The 24,368-nt window shown below is 41.4% G+C and overlaps 1 protein-coding gene across 5 annotated transcripts in view; it reads right to left on the bottom strand.

Annotated features, from left to right (window-relative positions):
• HDAC4 (histone deacetylase 4) overlaps positions 1 to 24,368 on the bottom strand; it is a 467,144-nt gene that overhangs the window by 405,727 nt on the left and 37,049 nt on the right. For all 5 annotated transcript variants that reach the window (XM_084643125.1, XM_084643127.1, XM_084643129.1 and 2 more), the window contains exon 2: positions 7,658 to 7,907. In XM_084643125.1, the coding sequence (XP_084499251.1) occupies positions 7,658 to 7,679 (22 nt within the window). In that variant the 5' untranslated portion in view covers positions 7,680 to 7,907. The remainder of the gene's footprint in view (positions 1 to 7,657; positions 7,908 to 24,368) is intronic.

Below are 24,368 nucleotides of genomic sequence, written 5' to 3'. Positions count from 1 at the left end.
ATACTTGGACACACTGTGCTTAGACAGGTTTCAGAGTAGCAGCCGTGTTAGTCTGTATTCGCAAAAAGAAAAGGAGTACTAGTGGCACCTTAGAGACTAACCAATTTATTTGAGCGTAAGCTTTCATGAGCTACAGCTCACTTCATCGGATGCATTCAGAGGAACATACAGTGAGGAGATTTATATACACAGAGAACATGAAACAATGGGTGTTATCATACACACTGTAAGGAGAGTGATCACTTAAGATGAGCTATTACTGTGCTTACAGTTTAAGACTATTTTTTTTTCCTGTTTATTGAAAGACCATTTTTGCCGCCCCAATACAACTTTTTCAAATGATTCTTTATTGCCAGAAAATAGGTCTCTCATTTAAAACTTATTTTGAGATGCATCTTTAACAAACTTCTTAGCCTTTAAAAAAAACAGCATGTAAAATATTTAATTTATGGCACAAAATGCTTCAGAGAAAATAACTGTTTAAACAAGAAAGAGGTTTGTATGTAAACTGCATGAAACGGTTTTCCATGTCTCATTGAACTATGGAATAAAAATAGAGTGGCTTCTTACGCCTGGTCAGATAACATGTCATAAGAAAGTACTTTATTAATCTAGCGGATCACAACATATGACTAACTTGTTTTGCCAGTGCCCTGCAATTATGAAGCTTTCTGCTCTGCATATGAAACTGCTCTCACTTTGTTTTTAAAAGATCTTTCTGCAGAACTTTTGTATATTCTTAAGAACTCATTCTTAAAATTCAATATTCTTAATCAAGCATTGAGTATTTCAGAACTTAAAATTTGCATCTCTGCAAAAGTAGCTTTTAAGAAGCAACATGAATGCAAATGTTATAAAAATTAGCAAGAGAACATTTCATAAACAAAACGCTTCATTGAACATGAAAATATTCATTTTTTACAATAAAGTGAATTTAAGACACATACAAATCAGTTGAGTGATTAACTTGAAGTGTTTCTTTTAAAAACACTCTTTATGGATAATATGTCCCCTAAAACAATCTATGCTGATTAAGGTACCAAACATTAAAAATTAAGGTTCCAGGATTTTTTCTTGGGAGCAGGGGAGGGGGATAAATCATCTGGAGGGCCAGGACAGTTAAACAATGGGCTTTGATATACTAAAACATGTGTATTTAAAACATGTTTCAGAAGTGGGATTAAGGAATGATAGGGAAGACATACCCATAAAACAAGTAGTCTCCTTGAAGTCCACTGAGAATATTGCCATGCGGATTTAATTTATCTAGCTAGCATTTAGACCAGAGGTGGGCAAACTACAGCCCGCGGGACCGTCCAGCCTGGCCCTGGAGCTCCTGGCCAGGTAGGCTAGCCCCCGGCCCCTCCCCCATTGTCCTCCTTCCCCACAGTCTCAGCTCACTGCGCCACCGGCAGTGTGGCTGGCTCCAGCCAGGTGGGGGGGGGGAGAAGATAAGGATCTGGGGGTCCCAGGGGGCAGTCAGGAGACAGGGAGTAGGAGGCAGTTGGATAGGCATGGGAATCCCGGGGGGCCTGTCGGGGGTGGGGGTGTGGATAGGGGTCAGGGCAGTCAGGGGACAGAGAGCGGGGGGCTTGGATAAGGGGTGGGGTCCCGGGGGGTGGTTAGGGGCAGGGGACCTCGGGAGGGAGCAATCAGGGGACAAGGAGCAGGGGGGGTTGGATGGGTCAGGGGTTCTGAGGGGGGCAACCAGGGGGAAGGAAGGAAGTGAGAGGGGGCAGGGGCCAGGCTGTTGTTTGGGGAGGCACAGCCTTCCCCACCCGGCCCGCCATACAGTTTCGCAACCCAGATGTGGCCCCTGGGCCAAAAAGTTTGCCCACCCCTGACTTTGAGAACTGCTGCTGTAGTGTCTAACTGTGGGTTGGGACCCGAAAGTAGGTCATGACCCCATTTTAGCAGGGTCACCAGGGCCAGCATTAGATTTGCTGGGACCCAGGGCTGAAGCCCAAGCTCCACCCCCACACAGAGCAGCAGGACTCGGGCTCTGGCCCCATCTACCCTACCCAGGCCAGCCAGGCTTGGGATCAGGCTCTGCCCGCGCTCCCTGGGGTCATGTACTAATTTTGTTGGAAGAAGGGGGTCGCGGTGCAATGAAGTTTGAGAACCGCTGCACTACAGTGATGAAAACTACAGAGGACAGTAAGATAAATAGCCCCCACATAAGGAAAAAAAAAAGCTATCTGAGAAGTCTTACATTATATATTCTTGTTTACCTAAAAAGTAGAGTTCCAATCAACCACTCTTATAATGCCAGCTAATAGCCTTTAGTAAAAGAAATAGTCAATAGATTGTTAGCAGGATAGATATGTAGAATTACATATGTATTATTTTCAAGTAAAATATCTGAACGACAGTTTCTTCCACTTTCTTTTCTTTCCAAGTCCAGACTTGAAGATTGTGCATTTCATGGCTATTTAAAAGTGTGGAAGAAATGTCACCATCCCAAATAAAAGGATTTGCTGGAGGGCAAATAAAGAAAGTGCGATTTCCAAATATCCTTTCATTTGGAATTTAAGTTTGCAAATAATGAGCAACTAACATGGATCAAACCTTTCTCTTTATATATCTACACACACACCCCCACACACCCCTTTTTGTCACAGGAACAAAGTTCACTGAAGTGGTCACCAGCAACACATTCTCTTGTGACAAAAGTATTTGCAACCAAACCTGTTGAAACCTATTCTCAACGTTCTACAACCAGTCTTACTGGAACTAAGACGCCCCAAGGAAGGATCAAGTCAAAGCACCTAAGACTTTTTAGTTGATACAAGATGACTAAATACTCACTATTCCACTTCCATTATGAAAAAAATGAGTAGAACCTTTAAAAAAAAAAGTTAAGAAAGTATAGGTTATAAAGCCCAGTTTGCTACAAGAGTGGAAGTCAGACTCACTAGCCATTACTCAGAAATTATGTTTCAGTGTCTTGGGTAGCATATTGACAATAGTGCTACAAGCCAATTTATAATGCTGGAAGTAACAGAGGGGTAAATACATGATAATGAGGTCCAGTCTAACATGTTTGCTTAAACAGCTGGTCAAATACCCACAGGAAGGAAGGAAGGAAGGAAAGATTTAAATATAGTCTTTTCTACTAACATAGCAACATGTTACAAAATAATCACTAAATATGTTGGTTTCTAAAAGAAGCTGTTTATTACATGAAGACAAGCTTAAAACTACAGGGCATGTCACATCACTAGATGTGAAATTAGATATGCCTTTGCTCACCTTAAGCTTTATGACCCTAAATATTATCTTGATTAGCCTAATTTTCTTCGTTACATTTTGCAATAATCTCAATATGTTCTATTCCAGTATTAAATAATTCTTCCTACTCCAACTTTTTCTTTCCCAGAAGGTGAGAAAAAGCAGCACTATATTTTTCTCCAACAAAACTGAATAGTGTAGGAATTGGTCACAATATCTACGAGTCCTCAAAAAACATAAGCTAATTACTGTACTCTAACAAGGAAGTTGTATAATCCAGCAATTGAAGGAGTAGTTAATTCCAATTATTTTGCATCCAGCCAATGCACTAAATCTGATGCTCTATCTTCACATCAGTACCAGCACGAGACCACAAGTTGGTTCATGGTCTTCACCACATTTTTACACAACCTCAGGCATATATCAGGGATGCAGTCTTGCCCTGGCACTACCCTGTCAAGCTATTGTCTGGATATCAGGACTTGCCACTCCAAATACCGGAATCAAGGTTGGTCAAGGCAAGTTTATGGCCAAGACTATGCCGATGACAATGCCTTGCTTGTAGAGAAGTCAGAGAATTTCAGCCCTGCTTTCCAAGGTCTCCAAGACACCACCCACACTATGGGGTTGAACATCTCATGGCGGAAGACCAAGATCTAGAACCTGAGGGCTATGTCACTAGAACCCCAAATGCAGGTGGAGCCAAGTACTGTGGAGAACATTGAGTAGTTCTTCTACCTAGGCTGTAGAGTTCAAATGGTCACAAACCAGACATTTTTTGATAAAGAGGCCTTGAAACCTCCTGCATGAAGTCCAAGTCTTGCACATGGATGCAAAAACATCTTTGCGCTGAGACAAAGTTCAGGATATATCAAACTACTGTATTACCTGTACTGCTTTATGGGTCAGAAACCTGGACCCTCTTACCTGGATTGGCAAGAGGCATTCCATATGTGCGGTCAGTGCCAAATCCTGAGAATGTATTGGTTAGACTTTGTATGAATGTCAATCTCAGATCTGGCATTCCTTTAGTTGCTCATTATATTGAAAAGCAGCATTGTGTGCTCTTCAGTCATGTCTCCAGGATGGACAAACATCACAGCACACTGTGCTCCCAAACTCTCCAACACGTGAAGAGATGCAAGCCCTGGCCCTACCTGGTACCACCCACAGGGCTGCCCCAGAGATTCATGGATTTGCAGGACTGAGCCAGGTTTGGGTACTTCTCTACACAATGCCTGGTGTGGCGCCATCCACTGTGGTCACTCTGGATGGTGCTACAGTCCTTAGTAGACCATGCATGTTTGATTAATGCTCTTCAACGTATTCCCACTCTTCAATATATACTGCCTTTTCAAGCGAAGTTTTCAATTCATCTATACCACAACCTTGTTATAGCCCTGTTTCTACACATCCCAGTGGTGGTAAGTTTGGGGAGGGAGGAAGAAGAGAAAGCCTTCTGTCACTTCATGTTTACCAAAAAGCAAGTTTTCAGCATCCATTCAAGTTGAGCCAGAGCCTTCCTTTAGGCTGTGTACATCATTAGTAATAATTATTTGGAGCAATATCACCAAAACAGCTATCAGAAGCTATCTTCAACTATCTAGAAGCTGGCTTTGGCAAGATTCAGAAGAATTATCCCAAAAGAATAAAATTTCTACCTAACATTACAGAGCATATTTTAAAAGAAATAGGCAATAAGAATATCCCAGGGTAAACCAGTGGAAAATAAGTCATGAGTCACCACAGAAGTCTAGCTCAACACTTGGCAAGATAATTGCCTCTCTCGTCAAAATAAAAGGTCAGGATTAAAAGTGAGGCAAACTAACATGTCTGAAGTCAAAATTTCATACTTCACAGGTATTAAGGTAACATGATAGGATGTTCAAGATTAAATGGTCCCTTCTAAGAGCTGTATAAAGTATGCACTGATCATCACTCCACACACACACACACACAGGCAAGGTCATTCTCCCTCTCACCCCAGATTGCCCTAAATACCCTACACTGAAAGAAAAAAGGAGCCTAGAATGAAACTAGAATCATGCCAGCAGAGATGAGGGCTTCAATTGTATCAGAGTGTTTCATGTTTCCTAAGGCACTGTCATTCACATCAGTAATTACACTCTACATACAACTCCACTTATGTACCAAATACTTAATTTGCAATACATATTCCATGTTTGGAATGACTAAGTTTGGTCATTACTCCAAACATTCATAGAATTTTCAAGTGCTGATTTAAAAAACCTTTACCAGATCTTTTATCTCTGAAGAGTACAGATGGCAAGTGCCAAAACAGTTTAAAGTAACATACAAGCAGGTGAGTGGGAGCATGAGTGGGACTCATTTTAGGTATATAAGAAAAGCATTTCAGGATCAACTGTGCTAGAATTATTTGTCTGGTGACTGTGAAAGAGTGAAGGTCATAATCAAACAAATACAAAATCAAACCTGGTCTTAACTACTTCATTTTTAGAGTTTCCAAATGCCCCTCCTCCTAGTGGCCCCTCCTCCTTGCTGTGTCATCAGTAAGGGGTGGAGCCAGGAGTAGCAACTACCTATAAAAACCGATGCAGACAAGGCTCTGGATGCTAATATCTCTAAAAGCAGCAGAATCTAGATGAGCTGTGGCAAGGGATGGAAAAGTGAGAAGCAAGAAGCACCTGTGTTGCTACCCCACCCTCACCAAGACTTCTGGTAGCTGCGTGACTGAAGGAGATTCATCCCCTCCCGTAACATCACCAGTAAGTTGCTCCTGGGGAATAAGAAAGGCATTTACTAAGAAGATGTTCTTTTTACAGAAGTTCTCTGAGAAATGTTCCACAGCATCCCACTGATGTGGGAAAGCCCAACAGCCACAGAACTCTTATTCCTTCAAGTGAAAGACAGAGAGACAGACAATATAACTATCCATTAGTTTGGAATACAGTTCATCACACAGCAACTACTCAAACTGGAGTCATTTGTGCAATTTCAGTTTTGCCATGCAAATATTTCAACACAAATTTTGTTTTTAAAAAAGCAAGACATATCTAGTCTCCTCGCTGCATAATGCCAAGTGCAAACTTCAAGAGCTAAAATAAAGAAACTGCTTCTTCTAGTCACCTGCTAACCTCTTATTCAGTTCTGGGCCAAGATTTTCAAAAACAGGAACCTAATTTTAGGCCCTTCCATCTTGATGTAGGCTCCTAAATCAGTAGAGGTGATTCTCAGTATTACCCCACCTAGTATCTCCCACTGACTTCCTTGGCTCTACACCCAGCATCAGAAACATTTAAAAGAATACTATGCCAAGTAATTTAGGCCTAGAATAAAGGTTTTGCCAAAAAAAAAAGTTTTAAAATGCCATATTTTGGGGGTTCTTTCCATTTTTTTAAGAACGGAACATTAACAAAACACTGTGTTAGTGCAGGACAACCTGAAAGCAGAACCAACCAGACTAATTTCCCTATCCAAACTGAATAAACTGCAAAGAGTCATCCTTTTTAGTTAGCTGAACCATATCATCCTTTCAGAATGTCAATATTCCCCAATTTATTTTAAACCTATTACAGACTACGCATGAAGTTGCGGAAGCATAGGTTTGTTTCATCTATGTCTATCCGAGGACAAAGTTTCAGAGCCACTAGCCAGTTTAAACTATTAAAAACACCTGTCTCTCTCACACAAAAGAGTCAACTGGGATCTGTTGAATACAGAAAGTCAACAGTAAAATTTAAGCTATACATTGTTGGGTAGGCTCAGGATAACTACAACTTTTTCCTGCAGAAAGTAGTAATAAATAATATTTTTCATATAAAACTATGTAACCATGGTGCGCTTGACAAAAATACACCAGTGTTACAAGGTTCAAAGATATTTTGGCAGTCAACTTCTAACAGAAGTATTTTTGCCCATTAAAGGGGAAAGAGGGTGTTAAGTCACCTAGTTTACTTGTTAAATAATTGATAAGAGAAGCACCAACAGAACCACAATCCCCCAATCATGTGGAGACTACAAACCCATTAACATACATAGAGTACAGTATAATGTATTTAATTCTAAAAGGAATTAAATGTGAGCAAAAGGGAGTTCCTCAGCAAAACGGCTAAAAGGTTTAATGATACATAATTTAACAGATAGAAACGTAAAAGAGAAAAATAATTCTCCGCATTCTTGAGTGAGATTTAATATGGATACAATCAAAATCTCCAGTTTTATTGTAAGTTTCATCTTCAGATAAAATATGTTCATGCAGAGAAGTTAGAAAATAAAAAACTTACTGTAACCCCAAAAATTGTTCATTCAGCACAAAGTGAAAGTACTTTCAATACAACAATAAAAAAAATCCACTTGCAATTAGCAAAATATAGCTCATATTGTTTTTCTTTTGCCAGCTCTTCAGATTATTTCATTCCTATATTGAAGGAAAATTTCCCCTTACCTGGATGGCTTTGGGAGCTCATTGCTAGCAATGTCTAGTCCTTTGGAAGGAATTCAAAATGGATCCGTTTCCACACAAGTAACAGCAGCCCTGCAGAGTTCCAATGCTTCACCAATACATAGACATACAGAGAAGGGGAATTAAATCATAAACACCATATTAAATCCAAGACAGAATAACATTCTGTGCTGTAAACACAGTAATCCAATAGGATGGCAGAATATCTTCAAATGGTTTTCAGAATGTGAACCTGTAATTATAAGAAAAAGACTATATTAGAAAAGTATGTTTCTTACAACTGCAGAAGTTATACAATAAACACCATATTGTTTCTTTGGGAGAATTTTTTTAAATTAAGGTATCATTTAAAGGTAAACATACATATGTTCCCAAAAAGAGACTTCAAAACGTGTAGATGTGGCCTTTACTTAGAAGTTTTGTAACTACTGTACAGGAAAAATGCAAATAAATATGAACCATAGTAAGAAAGCCTCTCAATACACATATTTTAAACAAAAATTTATTTTTAAATTAATCTGATATTTCAACAGTACTGCAGGAAACCACTTCATTTCCAATAGTTTCCATATTTCAACAGCCACATTCAGCCATATGTATGAAGAGTAACTGCTCTTCATCCATCTGTTCTCATTTGCCTCAACAGAAATCTAAAGAAAGATCTCTAAATGGCGGGTCACCATATTCCCCTATGCCAAGTTATGGGGAAAAATCATCAGGCGTGAAAAACAGGAATAGCGCAACACCAGCTCATGTTTTCTATAAAGAGAAAAGTAAAATTGGCTAAAAAATAATCAGCTGTTTTCAATCTTATGCTGGGTCACACAGTTGAAGACGACTTATTATCTTATCTGGTATACCCTCTCAAAATGCAACTTTATCCCCTGAAATATGTGGTCTAGCAAGTACGTCCAGTATAATCTTAAAATGCTCCACAGACAGTGCTTCTATCACACAGCTTGAAAGATTTCCACAGGGAGATCTTGCTGCGAGGAATTTAGTCCTGATATTTAGCCTGAGTTTTGCCTTTTCACATTTTATTTCTATCTATCCTATGTATCTATTTATCCTAGTTATAACCCATTATATCACCCAAAGACATTCTTTTGTATTACACCCTTCAAGATTTTTAGATAGCTGTCATCAGATAGTGATACCTGTGTAAAGAGCAGGCCTATTTTGTATGAGTACAAGACTCAATACTGATGCAGTTATACTGGTATAAAGGTGCCTTATACTGGTATAGCTTATTCCTCTTCCCACGCAGGAATAAGATGTCCAGATATAAACACAGTTATATAGGTATAACTATCTACATTAAGGAGGTTTTATCATCTTACCTATACCTGTACTGTTAAAGTGGTTTAGATTATGTTTAGACAAACCCTTAGGTCAACCTAAAGCTTCATTATTTTACTTTTTACTCACATGGCTGACTTAGAACATTCAAAAACCAGTCGGAGAACACTTCTACCTCCTTGGACACTCAATAAACAGACTTAAAAGTGGGAATTCTTCAACAAAAAAACTTCAAAAAACAGACTCCAATGAGAAACTGCAGAACTGGAATTAATTTGCAAACTAGAGACCATCAAATTAGGCCTGAATAAAGACTGGCAGTGGATGAGTCACTACAATAACTAAAAAAAAAATAAACCACACAAAAACCCTAACTTCCCCATGCTAATTTGCCCCTACTGTTACTCACACCTTGTTAACTATTTGAAATGAGCCATACTGATTACCAATATAAATGATTTTTCATGCTGTTGATAATAGCCCACTTTAATTGATTTGTCTCGACCCCCCCACTGAGTAAGGCAACTCCAATCTCTTCATGTACTGATTTTATATAAAATCTTCCTACTGTATTCTCACTCCATGCATCTGATGAATTGGGTTTTAGCCCACGAAAGCTTATGCCCAAATAAATTTGTTAGTCAATAAGGTGCCACAAGTACTCCTTGTTGTTTTTGCTGATACAGACTAACACAGCTACCACTCAAACCTTTTAAAATGATGTTCACTCACTCTTCCAGAGTAATAAAGACTACACCAAAACAGATTTTTGCAGCACACCAGTAGACACTTCCCAGTAATCCCACCCCTCAATTTGCCACTCTGTTTATCATTATTTTATCCAGTTTTCAACACATTCCTACTCCACCCACCCCAGTTGTTAAAGGCACCTCTATAGCAGTCCTCATATGACAGTCCATGTTTTGCAAGTGTCTCACAAAACATATCAAATGCTTTCTTAGAAGATATTGCATATGCCATGTTCCTTTCACTGACTAATACTGTATACATCAAAATGCAATCAAGTTTTTCCAACAAAGTTTCTTTGTAAAGAAGTGCAGCTTGTTTTGTTCACAATTTAATCATCCTCTACATGTTTAGAGAGTCTAAATAGTTATTCTATGTTTACCTAGGAAGAGAAGTTACTTCTAAAATACTCCTTTCCTATATTCTAAGTGCATGTACAAGCTGCATACTCAAGTGCTAACAGAATACCCTCTCCCGCCCCCAGTCGGATTTACTGGACCCACAATTGCTAGGATCACACTCCTTTGAGTCAGAACACACCCCCATTCTGCCCCCAATTCCTCTGGTACCTCCCTTGTTTTCAAACATCTTTGAAACAGGAAGATATTAGAGGACTAGATGAACACCTGCTTCAAGCTATTTCTAAGAGGATACGTCCAACACAATTCTACAGCAGGTCACACTAACAAACGGCCTTGTTACTTGATAAATTACATCTTTACCTGCCAATCTAGTCTTTGTATCTTTTATTTTGAAGATATTAGCTGAATGGGATCCATTTAACACAAGAAATGCTGGTGACAATTTCCATGATCCTGCTAATTAGAACCTTTAAGTTTAGTGCATTAATTATGGAGAACTGAGTGTAGGAAAAATAAGATTTGACCTTTAAGATATATTCATCAACTCATTCATTTTTTAATCTAGTTAAATTATATTTATTTTTTCTGTGACACAATCACTTCAGGCTTCCAAATGGAGAAGTCAGTTGATCGAGGTTACAAGCTCTATACAAAGAAAATTATCAATAACTCATGTAGTCATTGACATTGTTAGCTACATGTACCAAAATACAGTCACCTAGTTTTCCACACAATTATAGAACATTACCATCCCAGTCACAATTGTTTTGCATCATTATTGTGACCATCTCCTTATGAACTCTAGTTGTGATCTTGAGATGTTACTTCTTCACCTCAGGTGAAGACCAGCTTTATCTTGTTTTGGGTCCATTATAGTTTTGCTTTCTTCATGAGTGCCCCAAACGGTTACACATTCTTGTGGAAATTTTCACATTCAACAGAAGTTTTACTGATTAAAAAACTTCTCTTGGGACACTGTCATGGGATATTCACCCCACACTTACTCTGAAAGAGTCAATGCAGACTGAGATGGGGCTAATTAACCCAATAGGTCACAGCTGAGGGGAATCAGGTGGTCAAGTAAGCCCCTGACTAAGTGAAGGGGCCCAGCTGAGAAGGAACAAGCTGGGTTAGGGCTATAGAGGCAGGAAATTCGGGTCAGAAGGGGGGCTGCTGGGAAAGTCTGCAGTCACTCCCAGGGAGAAGGGAGGTGCATTTGGACTGGGAGAGCCAGGGAGATAGGACAGGGCTTAGGGAAAGACAGTAAGGTGCATCATAAAAATCACAGCATATCAGGTTGGAAGGGACCTCAGGTGGTCAGCTAGTCCAACCCCTGCTCAAAGCAGGACCAATCCGCAACTAAATCATCCCAGCCAGGGCTTTGTCAAGCCTGACCTTAAAAACCTCTAAGGAAGGAGATTCCACCACCTCTCTAGGTAACGCATTCCAGTGCTTCACCACCCTCCTAGTGAAAAAGTTTTTTCCTAATATCCAACCTAAACCTCCCCCACTGCAACTTGAGACCATTACTCCTTCTGTCATCTGCTACCACTGAGAACAGTCTAGATCCATCCTCTTTGGATCCACCTTTCAGGTAGTTGAAAGCAGCTATCAAATCCCACCTCATTCTTCTCTTCCGCAGACTAAACAATCTCAGTTCCCTCAGCCTCTCCTCATAACTCATGTGTTCCTGTCCCCTAATCATTTTTGTTGCCCTCCACTGGACGCTTTCCAATTTTTTCAAATCCTTCTTGTAGTGTGGGGCCCAAAACTGGACGCAATACTCCAGATGAGGCCTCACCAATGTCGAAAAGAGGGGAACGATCACGTCCCTCGATCTGCTGGCAATGCTCCTACTTATACATCCCAAAATGCCATTAGCCTTCTCGGCAACAAGAGCACACTGTTGACTCATATCCAGCTTCTCATCCACTGTAACCCCTCGGTCCTTTTCTGCAGAACTGTTGCCTAGCCATTCGGTCCCTAGTCTGTAGCGGTGCATGGGATTCTTCCGTCCTAAGTGCAGGACTCTGCACTTGTCCTTGTTGAACCTCATCAGCTTTCTTTTGGCCCAGTCCTCTAATTTGTTTAGGCCCCTCTGTATCCTATCCCTACCCTCCAGCGTATCTACCTCTCCTCCCAGTTTAGTGTCATCTGCAGTGTAGAAGGGAACTGATCTTGACTGCGAGCTAGAGGGTCCCTGAGCGAGAACGCAGAGTAGAGGGCAGACCACTGAGGGAGTGGCACTGCGAGGCAGTAAACAGGCAGACTGCCTGAGTCCGTTTATGGGAAGAGACCTTCCAACCCCCGAAGGGGATACCATTTGGTGACCTGGCTGGAGGGCCCAGTCATGGAGAGGCAATAGCAGCTCATGGAGCAAGAGAAGGGCTGCAGACCCAGAGAGAGGTAGAGAGAGAGCATGCAACTGTGGGAAAAGGCATTGACCTGGAGAGTTATTCCCCAGAACGGCCACAAGGAAGTGCCATCTTACTGATGAGTGGAGCACCAGTCACACACAGGCTGTTCATACAACATTACTTTTTTCATTTTTCCCAACCAGATACTACACAGTTGTTTTGGGTGATTTGGATAGCTCAGACAGCCAGTCTGGCATAACTATCTATTTATTGGAAGTGTGATAGTGACCCAAGATCCCAATCAGAATTCCATTGTGCTATACCCAATACAAACATCTATATTTAGCTCCCTTCCCCCCAAGGAGCTAACATGTAGGTTGAGTCTAGACAATAGTAGTACAAACTACAACCAGAGTGAGCAGGGTGATGGTAGGCACAGGCCATGCTACTTCCAGTAAGCGGTATTCCGGTAGCCATGTTAGTCTCAGGATGAGAGGGAGAGGGGGAGAGAGAGGTAGGTAGTATCTCTTATTTGACAAACCTCTATTGGTAAGAGAAGCTTTTGAGCTTACACAGAGCTCTTCTTCAGGTCTGGGAAACGTACGCAGAGTGTCACAGCAAAATACAAGGTGGAACAGATTGTTTAGTGTAAGTAGTTAATCTGTTCTAACTTGAATTTAGCTGTGTTATTTCCAGATTTGACGAAGTAGTTTATATATATTTTCTCTCTCCTCAAGGTTGTAGGGTTTTACTGGAGGGCACTAGAAGTTTAAATTAAAATTATTAAATGTTAAATTTGTTTTAAAAGGAAACAAAACACTCCTTCCCAATGATGTCAGTTTCTTATTCTGCAACATTGTTATAGCAATAGGAAGCACAGCAAACACTTGTTTCAGTAACAGAGCAAGCAGAGCTGAAGTGTAGACGAGTTCTCCTGTGTCTGTGTAGATTAGGAGGCAGACTGTGCTACGACTCTTCCAGTTTCACCTTTTAGACAGCAGGAACTTGGGGTTGTGCTTTGCCTTAGCTGGGGATGGCAGACCTATCAAGTGGTATTTTGTTCATGAAAAAGATTCTTACTGAATTACTTCACTCTTTGGTATCATTTGCCTTTTTAAAAGGATCGATTTGCTTTAAGAACCACAGCTTTCTCAAAACACAATATGAAGCCAAAAAGCAAGCCACTAAAGTACAGAAACATTATTTGCCCTAAATTAGAAAGTGTGTTGTTAATAGGGGGTTGTCTATGAGAAGCATCTGTGGGTTGGAAAGCAGGCCCTTATAATAGCACAGCATGCAACACTCTCTCATACAATAGGAAATCCTTTAGGTTGGTATGAACAGTTGGGTGGACCATGGTCATCTACACTGAGACAGCTCACTGATGGGAAGTCTCTGCACCAAACAGCTCCCCCTATCTAAAGCCTGGTAAATGCATCAAAGATCCAACAGACTGTCTTATAAAAACTAAATGTTGGAATTTTTCTAACATGTTTACAGGGGCAAGGAACAATTGATTTCCTGCCATGAGAAGACTTATTAGTCTCTAAGGTGCCACAAGTACTCCTTTTCTTTTTGCGAATACAGACTAACACGGCTGTTACTCTGAAACCTGTCATATAGGTAAGAAAGTATTATCTACTCTCATTCATAGTCAATCCATTAGCCTAGAATAGGCAATTTAAGCATTAAAAAGCAGTCCGGATAGTAGAACAATATTCCTTTTTGTCCAAGCACTAAAAACAGATCTTATGCAATGTGCTCTCAAACTTGGGAGGAGAATATCTTCAGCCTTCCCATAGGACTCAATAACAGAATCCACCAATTGTTGCATCTAAAGTCTCTAAACCTTTACTCCTGACAACTTAAGACATGAACAAGACATCTGACTTCTTGAAGAAAACAGTAATGTATGGGTAGGATTTGATAGTTCCACAGACATACAAGCACTTGCCTACATGTTGAGTTAACTCACAGCAAGCCAGGGTGCAAACCTACAACAATCAAGTTTGCCGTGCATAACTCACTGTGTGGACCCTGCTACCGTGCACTAAAAATTCCCTAGTGCACCATGGCATACTACCGTTTCAAAGACCAATATGTCAAAGTGCACTAGGGAATTTTTAGTGCACTGTAGTAGGGTCCACAGGGTAAGTTAGTGCATGGCAAGCTAGAGTGCTGTAAAATCATACTTTGGCTTGCTATGCAATAGTTTGCCTTGTAGACGAGCCCTAAGTGATGCAATCTTATTTCCAGAGGATGAGGAGAGAACGATCCTATGAATTATATCCTGATTTAAACAGTAAGGAGAAACACCTTTGAAAAGAAACTCTAGAGTTGTCCATAGTGCCAATTTGTCAGGATGGAATTTTAAGAAGGTTTTTTGATTGATTTACAGTATTCAGATCTCTGATTGGTCTGAAAAAAAGTGACTGCCACAAGAAAGGCTTCTTTAGTCAAAAACTAAGTTGTAGTATCCAAAGATTCTAAGGCAGTAGTATCTGATCTTTTCAACCACTGTGTGCCACAAAGAGCAGAAAGCAATCCACAAGTGGATACCTCCAACATGGGGAGCCCCTGAAGTGCACAGAGATGATCTACTCTGCCTCCCTAACCCCTGGTTCAGGAGGTATACCAAAGGCAGGGAGAGAGACTGGCACAAGTTCACTGCACTCAGACTATCACCAGCTGACCTATGGTCCTTAAGGGAAAAAGGAAGTAAGTGCTTGTTTCCAGGAACATTACGATAGGACCATTATCAGATGTTCTCCAATAACTAAATTTCATTTCAGAAGCCTAGTATTTTTCCTCATCACTGTTCTTCTATAACTAGATTTTCAGTGCACTTTTTACAGTTCTTAGAGTATTTTTTTCACCCCACACTTTCCCCAGACCACTTTTCTCCCTGGTCAGCCAACTAGCCAACAATGGGTATAGGTTCATATATTGACAGGAGAAGGTTGTATACAGTAAGACAGTTTTCCAGATATGCTTGTACACATTTTGTGTCCAGGAAAGCAGACAAAGTTTTCTGTACTGAACTGAGTTAATTAGTATCCAAGAATCCTATGCTGTTTTAACATGAGTATGTTTTGACAATCTGCGTATCTCTTCCTTCCCTCTACCCACACTACAGCTGTGTCACTGCATTAGTTATAGCTACACATTTGAACTAACCAGTAGTTAAGATTATGACAGCACTTCTCTTTACAAACCTCTATTTTTTTAAAGAGAGAGTTTAAATAGCTACAGACAAAAACTAAATTTATGGGTAAAGCGCCAAGACAGACTTAAAACAAAGAAAACTGGGTTGCTTCAGGATGCCCATATAGCAGTAGTGACCTCATTTCAGATTGGGACCTTGTCTGATGTCCATGCCTTTGATGCTAAAAGATGGGATGATTACAATATGCTCTACGCTCAGGGTTAAACAAAATATCATTTTACAAACTTCAGTTAGTACAGAACGCAGCCATCTGACTATTCAGTGTAGCACGCATGGTGCATATTACACCTGTCTGCTACAGACTGCAACCGTTTCAAATTTACTTCTGTGCCCAACGTAAGGCCTTAAACCATACAAGAGTTAAAGACAACTTGTGTCACAGCCTTGTATAACCACCAAGCTTTGTGGAAGACAGTTGCTAAAGAAGGAAGAAAGACTAGACATCTCCAGCAACTGATAACAGGATATGGAACCTTTCACTGCTAGGCCACTTTTGGCTAAGTTATTTCCATCTGACACTGTACAGTGGCCTTTGTGAAAAGGCATAACACTTTTACTCAAGTGGTCCCCAAACTGTGGGGTGTGCACCTGAGGGGAGGAACATTGTTGGGTGCACGGAGAGGCTCGGACCAGTCCCCACAGCAGGCGGAGAGGGAGCACCACCTGGCCCCAGCTCTGGCCCCTCCCCCGCCCATAGCCACAGTGCCAGCCCCGCTCTGCCCTCATTCCCTTTCTGCCCCCAGGCCAGCTCCGCCTCCATCCCCAGTTCCACCTTCAGTCCATCCTCCTCTGCTGAGGAAGCCTTGACTGTGCAGTAAGGGGGGGTGGGGGGGAATGGAAGGGGGTGTGCCACAAACAGATTCCATTACTGGTAAGGAGGGGTGGGAAAGTAAAAGTTTGGGCACCACTGTTTTACTCCAATTCTAAATACAGAGGTGTCCCCATGACAGAAGTCATCATAAGCAACAGATTTTCTGAATTTTTAGTAAAGGTGCAAAGGATTAAGGGCTTGATCCAAAGCCCACAGAAGCCAATGGTTGTTTTGATTTCTCTAGTCCTTGGAAAAGGCCCTAAGCAAACAAGAAAAAAAACTTCATTCCCAGAGGCAATCCCTCTGGAACAGAGATGAGGTAAAAGTTTTAATCCTACACAACCCTTTCCATACACAATGCTTTCCTACACAAACACATTTCACATGGTCAGTCATACTCTGCCTCAGACTATAACATGGGGGGAAAAAAAAAATTGAGTCCTTGTGGCACCTTAGAGACTAACAAATTTATTTAGGACTCCTCGGGTTTTTTTGCTGATACAGACTAACACGGCTATCTCTGAAGACTAACATGGTAGCTTCTTCGTAGCTTGTGGAGAGAGGGATAGCTCAGTGGTTTGAGCATTGGCCTGCTAAACCCAAGGTTGTGAGTTCAATCCTTGAGGGGGGCATTTAGCGATCTGGGGCAAAAATTGAGGATTGGTAGGGGGTTGGATAAGATGATCTCCTGAGGTCCCTTCCAACCCTGATATTCTATGATTGTATCTTCTGTATTGAAATTATTCAAATTAGACTTTTCTCCTTTGTAATTAGAATCTTCAGCATTACATTGCAGCACCCACTAACAGCAATTACAGAGGTACTAGTCAGATAAGACAAAGGAAATAATTTATCATATAACTTAAATATCTACATAAAGAATGCAGCAAAACAATAGCAATTGGAGAGTTTTCAAAATATCAGCACGGTACAGCTGGATCTATTAAATAATTTTAGTGTGATAGTGAAAGACCAGTAATACCAAAGCAGATACTATTTGCAACAGCATAATACAATATGACATGTTCTATGTCATGACAAATGTTATCAGTAACATCTTAAGACTTGTTTGAGGACACAATGGTTAAGATATCACACCATATGAATACTATCTTCTCTAACAAGGCAATTTCTACACTTTACTAACTAATACCAATCATTATAGAACTATCCTCATGTCAGACTAGAGAAGGGCAAACGTGCCGTTTTCTCACCATCCTTAAACCTTTGTTTCAAAACATATGCTGTGAAAAGTTTTGCTCCTATTTGCCCACTCACAATGACGTTAACTTTGAATTTTTCCCCTGAAACCTTTTATACAATATCAAAGGTGTCCCAACTGTTAAAACTGTAGGTGTCTGTCAATCTCAACAAGGCTGTGTGCACCTTAAGGATAAAAACAACAACATCTACTTTATATTTATTTACTGTATATTACTGCAATTGCCCCAGAGATAATTATAACTGAAAAAAACATATCCAGTAGGTGATTTTGCTGTAGTTTGTGTATCACGAAATAATGTGCTTAGCCAAATAAAACCAGAATACGAATACCAATATTATACATGCACAGAAGCCACCATCTGAAGTTTGACTGAAGAAACCTAAACAATTGCGCTAAGTGCCAAGAGCAATTAAAGATTACGAACTAAATAGTTTACTAAGTTAGGATTATGATTCAGACCTATTTTATTCCTGACACGTGACCCTGTAATCACAAACAGTACGTACTGAATTATTTCAAATAAATCCCAAAAACTCTTAAGAAAAAAATCAAGTATCAGTAAGTAATCTTACAGCTCCCCTTCCTGTAACCCCCCGAAATAGAATACAAAGGGCCTGGTGGCTGTGGCAGCACTACCCTTAAAATACAAGGGGTGGGCTTACCAAGAATAGCTTTGAAAGCTAACCAAAGTCAGCCGCTTCAGAGAAACGGACACCCATCTGGTGTTAGATGATCAAAGTAGAAGAGAAGGCCACAAGTTCCAGTCAGTGGGCACACAGCCAGGTGAAGACTTGCTCACCTGTTTGCAAGTTAGATTAGCACATGCCTTTAAACCAAGTGACTATACCAGCTTTGAAAACTGAAGACCCTTTCTCTGAGCCTTAGAAGCAGTCTTATACCTTCTGAAGGGCAGAATGTGTTGCATGTAAAGTTTAGTGGCTCTTTTACACGTACTTAACAGTAAACAGTAAGCTAAACAGTAGCTAGATCTTAGTTCTACAAGCACAGAATTCAGGGGGGAATCCCCAATGGTAAAGCCCTATAACAAACACCAATAAGAGGAGCACGAGAGGTCAAAAACCCAAAATCAGGGAACGTTTACTTTCCTAGTAACAGCAACAGGTGTGGCCATAGAATCAGTACAGACCACAATGTTAGAAACCTCAAACACGTACAGGCCACAGGTAAAGGGCTTTGGAAAAGCGTCTGACAATCACCCGTCATTCCTACAATACATAACCCAAGATTCTAAAGGCCACATTGCTGCATTTAAAGTCTCTCTCAGAAATACCCACCTTGGACTCAGACTACAGGTTCATCACCTTCAAACTGAGGGTGGTCAGCAGCCTGGAAATTTGAGAAGTCAGGTATTCCATATATGTGACTCATTGACAAACTCCAGTTTAGGAAAATTTACACTCTACCTGCAATGCTCTTTCTACGGGACCAAAGAATTCTCCTACAAGCAAGACCCAGGCAGGGGACTAAAGAAGTGGGGAGCTTAAAAGTTTGATTAAATTCAGAACCAAGAAGAGCAGGAACAAGCAGTCTCTCAGAAGAAACTATGTGGGAGGGAGCAAGCATGCAAGTCTGACTGGGCAGCCTGCTTTCCTGCTACTGCAGCCTCAGAGCTACTGAAAGGGCACCAGAAGTTAAGGAGCCTTGATAGGTCTCCATGGAATCCACAGTGCTGTCAGAAGTGAGAAACTACCACTATAAACTATAGTGTGCTGTGCAGTCAAGTCAGAGGGTACAGTTCTCTCTGCTGTGTGGCGTGAAAAATGAGGCAATCAAAACAGGGAAAACTCAAATCTGAGGAGAAAGTAATAGACATCTCTACTGAACCAAAAAAAAAAAGGGGGTGGGGAGGGTTGTACTCCCAGTTCGACAACAGGAGAATGGTTGGCAAAGACTCCCTTACAACTTGGGGAAAAAGAATGGATACAGGCCTGAAGAGCTGAAGGTAGCAAGCCCTGCAAGATGACTGCTGAGCAGCAACGGTACTACTTACAGATTAGTCTCAAAGCAGAGAGAAGGGACACTACAGCAAAACTCCTGCAAGCACAGAAGAACAGACAGGAGGAGGGTACCTGTGCTCAATCCACTCTACGGGGAAGCTGCAAGGGCTGTGTTGCAGGGAAGAAAAATAGGATCCTCAAAGAGTCAGTCAGTTAGTTAAGACTAGGCAACAAAAGTGCATGCTGTGCTGAAAGTTAACTGCATCTGCTGAGGAGATAGGTCTCTATTTGACAAGACTGTCAGCTGGGGTGAAAACTAAGCACTTGAGGGAAAGGTAGCATCGTAACCAACTCCACTGAATTCTCTCTTAATTTGAGTATCTTATGTGCTGTTACTCCTGGTTATAGATTCCAAAGAGTTTGGATATCCTTTTATTTTTTCTAAAAGTTTGGTTTGCAATGCTCTCAGTGCTAGAAAAACAAAGTTGATTGGTGAGTAAAAATGATGGAATATTCCAATAGGATAAAAACTATCACGACAATTCCATCAAGAGTATTAGCATCAAACCTCAGAAGTGTAAGTACTGCACAGTGTATGAGTGCCTGAACCACTTCGTTTTTGAGCATCAGTAACCCGTACCAAAATAGGTTACATTCAAGTCACTGAAACTTCAGTATTCACACAGTGGATGATTATTCAGCACTGCACATGCACTTATACGATGGTACTAAGCGTTGCAGCCCCAGTTCTCAGCTGCACTGGGGTGACTTCAGTCTACTCTGCCATGCTCAGAGCTTTAAAGCACACTAAGTCAGCTACAGAAGCATTTTCCTTACACCCCTCCCAGCACAGGAGAGGCAACTGGAGAAGCTTGACGTAGCTGAACCATACTAGCCCCACAACAATTATCAGCTGCAAAACAGACCTTGGAAGACAGCATGATCTGGTGCACCCCATAGGCCTGGTTCAGAACCCAGAAGGCCCATGATCACAGGAGCATAAAAAGGGTTTTTTGCACATGTGCACATACCCTCCAACCTGCATAAAGAATTACTCAGCTGCTCATGCCCATAGCATGGAGAATATTCGCTAGGTACTATGTCGAGACACATTTCATATGCTTTGCAGAAATGAGTCACATTAGAACTCAAGTCTCCAAGCAGCTTTTTACTTTCAACTACTGTACTGTGCTACCTAGGCACCAATTAATGGTTATACTCTAGACTGAATTAATGGAAATGGATATTCCTTGATGCTTTACCAAAACTAGCTATGCTTTTTACACAACCGTTATTCATACTGCAGCCTACAAGTGGAAAAAAAGCCACACAGAGAAAGGCAATAAGAGAGAAGATATTACTTGTGTGCACCAAGAACACAGCAGCTACCTTTCCTATTTATACACTTCAGCTTTTACAGCACACCTCTGAACTTTTTGTTCTTTATGTTGAACTGTTCAAACATTATTGGTCACTAGCTGTGCCTGGCCTACCTGGTCCACTGACATAAAAACAAAGTAACTGAGTACATTATATATGTGTCAATCAATCATTGCTACCTACCTCAGTAACTTCGACACAGGGACTTTGGCCCTGCAGGGCCGCTGGGGTTCTGAGTGTCAGCCCTATGGTTCTGCTCTCAGTTTCAGCCTTGTGGCGTTGCTTGGCTCAGGTCTTCGGCCCCGCAGCTCCGTTCCTGGTTTCTGCCCCACAGCTGCTCCCCACAGCTCTGCTCCCGGTTTCAGCCAGGGAAGGGGGGTTATGCCAGGGCTGAAACCAGCGCTCTCCTTGTAGAGAAAGCCCTGGCACCCCCCAGGGGGGCTAAAGCCAGGAACGGAGCTATGGGGCTAAAACTTTGAGTCCCAACACCCCATGTGGGGCTGAAGCTGGGAACAAAGCCAGGAGCCCCAGCGCTCCCCCCAGGCTAAAGGCCTGCGTCCCAATGCTCCAGTGGGTCAGAAACCCCAAGCCATACACACCTAACCCCAGAGCCCCAACCCACCCCCATCCTGCAGCTGCAACCCCAACTTCCCCCACTTGGCTGAAGCCCTTAGCCCCAGGCAAATTCCTGAGACAATACACTACTTGTGTGTTGTCTCCCTGCTACCTGATTGCTTACTTCTTGTTCCACATGGTGTCTGGTTGACCGGTAAGTCCCTAGCTCTGGTGTTGATATCTTTGAGGTTCTACTGTACATATAAGCCTGGTGTCTGGCAGGATCTAGTTTTCTTTTTAAGGTCACTATGTTGCACTGCTGGCTTCAGGCAGCACAGGAACATCAATATGCATATTGCTAAGCACTCCATGCATATAACAATTTTCATTGCACATCTATTCCAACCCATGTACTTTTGTGTGGTGAAAGTAAATAAAGGAAGTGTTATTTACTCCTACTCATACCACAAGAACTAAGGGGCATCAAATTAAATTAATAAACAGCAGGTTTAAAACAAAAAGGAAGTATTTCGTCACACAAGGTACAGTCAACCTGCGGAACTCTTTGCCAGAGGATGTTGTGAAGGCCAAGACTATAACAGGGTTCAAAAAAGAACTAGATAAAATTCCTGGAGGATAGATCCATCAACGGCTATTAGGCAGGATGAGCAGGGATGATTATCTGTTCTTTCCATCTGGGGCACCTGGCATTGGCTACTGTTGGAAGACAGGATACTGGGCTAGATGGACCTTTGGTCTGACCCAGTATGGCTGTTCTTATATTTTTACATTCTTGGCCTCTGTCATTCACCTTGAGAGAGAAAGTAAAACTATGGGGCTCAAAAGCAGCTGCATTTGCTTTATGGAATCATTTAGAAGCGGCCCATTTTAATTAAATGCCTATTTCAGCCACCTGCTGGTGGTCAAATAGTGCTGAGAAGTGACATCTGTCACACAGGCACCATGGGAGCACATTTTCTGAGGTTTTAAACTACAATTTAGATAATTATTATTCCTAAAAGTGACAGACTAACAGCAGTGGCTAAAACCAGGCAAAATTTGTTAGGTATAGTGCAAGATTTCCCCCTCAACTCAGACAAGGCTCCTCCTACCTGAGGAGAAATACCCTCCAACACATTGCCCTCGCTTCTCCTTTCCCATAACAGGTGGGATGATTCCTGTAAACCCCTGCGTGCACTGAGCTAGGGGACAGAGAATCCACCCAATACATCATTTTTTATATTTGGGAAGCAGACAGCATTCATTGATTCCATGTGTTTAGTGCTGGGGCAACATTAACTAGGGGGTCAAAGTTCAGCCATGGTCTTCATGACCAAGCAGCAAAGGACACAACCAGCAGAAGACCAGGCAGAAAAGGGCATGATCTGGAGCACCTACGTATGTTAGCTTAGTTCCTGGTTAACAGGCTTTGGGTAAGTTATGCAAGTCCTGACTAAGCAATTTAACCTTTCATGGAAGGTTTCTAAACTTTCAAGACACCATTTCAATTGAAGTACAAGCACTCACTGCTTTTCCACATCCTAGACTCCTCAACGGCGCTGGGGAAAAACTTTCATCAATGCAGCTCCACCAGCAGTAGCAGCTATTGGGCAGGCAAAAAAAACCAAAAAACAAAAACAAAAAAACAGTAGTGGAAACAAGCTGACAGCATTTTAATGGTCTTAGCAGGTCTGGACAACAGTGGCTAAACCACCAGCACTAGCTTGTATCTTGTCTGCAACTAGAACTCCCACCATGAGCAGAGCTGTAGCTATAGTGGATAATACTGAAAGTCTTGGTAGACGAAAAAGACTAGTAAATACAAATGGGAAAGGTTTAAATTATGCCTAATGGCAAAATATTAACGGTTCCTCTGTCTCTTAACGGGAGAGATTTGGGCTTGAAAAACAGTTTCTAAAGAGAAAAAAGTTTCCAGGAATTTGGATCCTCATATTTATTTGTGAAAGGGGGGGCGGGGACATTAATGCATTTTAAGCCTAATAAAGGCCTTTGTATGTGCATGACATCCTTCATTCAGCATTTTAACTAGAGGAATCCATTACTAACATTAGGTATCCTAATTTCCATTGATTCCAGGAAGTCTTCTTTCATTTCTTCATTCTCTAAGTGGAATTCCCAAGAAGGTATCTAGGTCAATAGAAGAATTCTTCCATCAACCTAGAGCTGGTCTACACCAGGGGTTAGGTTGGTGGTATAAATGCATCTCTCAAAGGGTTGGATTTTTCACACCCTTGAAAGACGTAGCTATATAATAAATTCCTAGTGTAGACCAGACCAAAAGGTAGCTCGGCATCAGGCCTCAAGCTTAGCAACACCATAGATTTCACCAAGCAACAAATCAGGAGGCACTGCAAATACATTTTACAATATCTGGGAAGAATTAGAAAACACCTACACTTATATTAGCCAGTTTGGTTTTTTATCTCCTTACAAGTAGAGCTCCGAGCACTACATAGACTACAGTCTCCCACAAAAAAATTCTGAGGCAGTAGAAGGGCCCTTTAAGAAGACCCCAGCATGAACTTTCCCTGAAAATGAGTGTCTCGGCAGCAGTACTGGCTGCCTGCAACATCAAGGTCTGGGACTAGCCATGCCTCAACTTCTTGGAGGAGCCTGGACTTTGGGACACAGCCCTAAGAACCTCCCATTCTTCCAGCAGCCAAGAGCACACCCATGACAGCCCCAGATACCCTCTTGTCAACAGTTCTGGACTCCAAGTTGTTCCATGGATTGGAAAATTGACTTGGGTGTG

The sequence above is a fragment of the Lepidochelys olivacea genome, assembly GCF_965140295.1.
Source record: "Lepidochelys olivacea isolate rLepOli2 genome assembly, chromosome: 11".
NCBI lineage: Eukaryota > Metazoa > Chordata > Testudines > Cheloniidae > Lepidochelys > Lepidochelys olivacea.
Note: the sequence above shows the minus strand (reverse complement) of the source record. Positions and strands in the feature narration are given on the sequence as shown.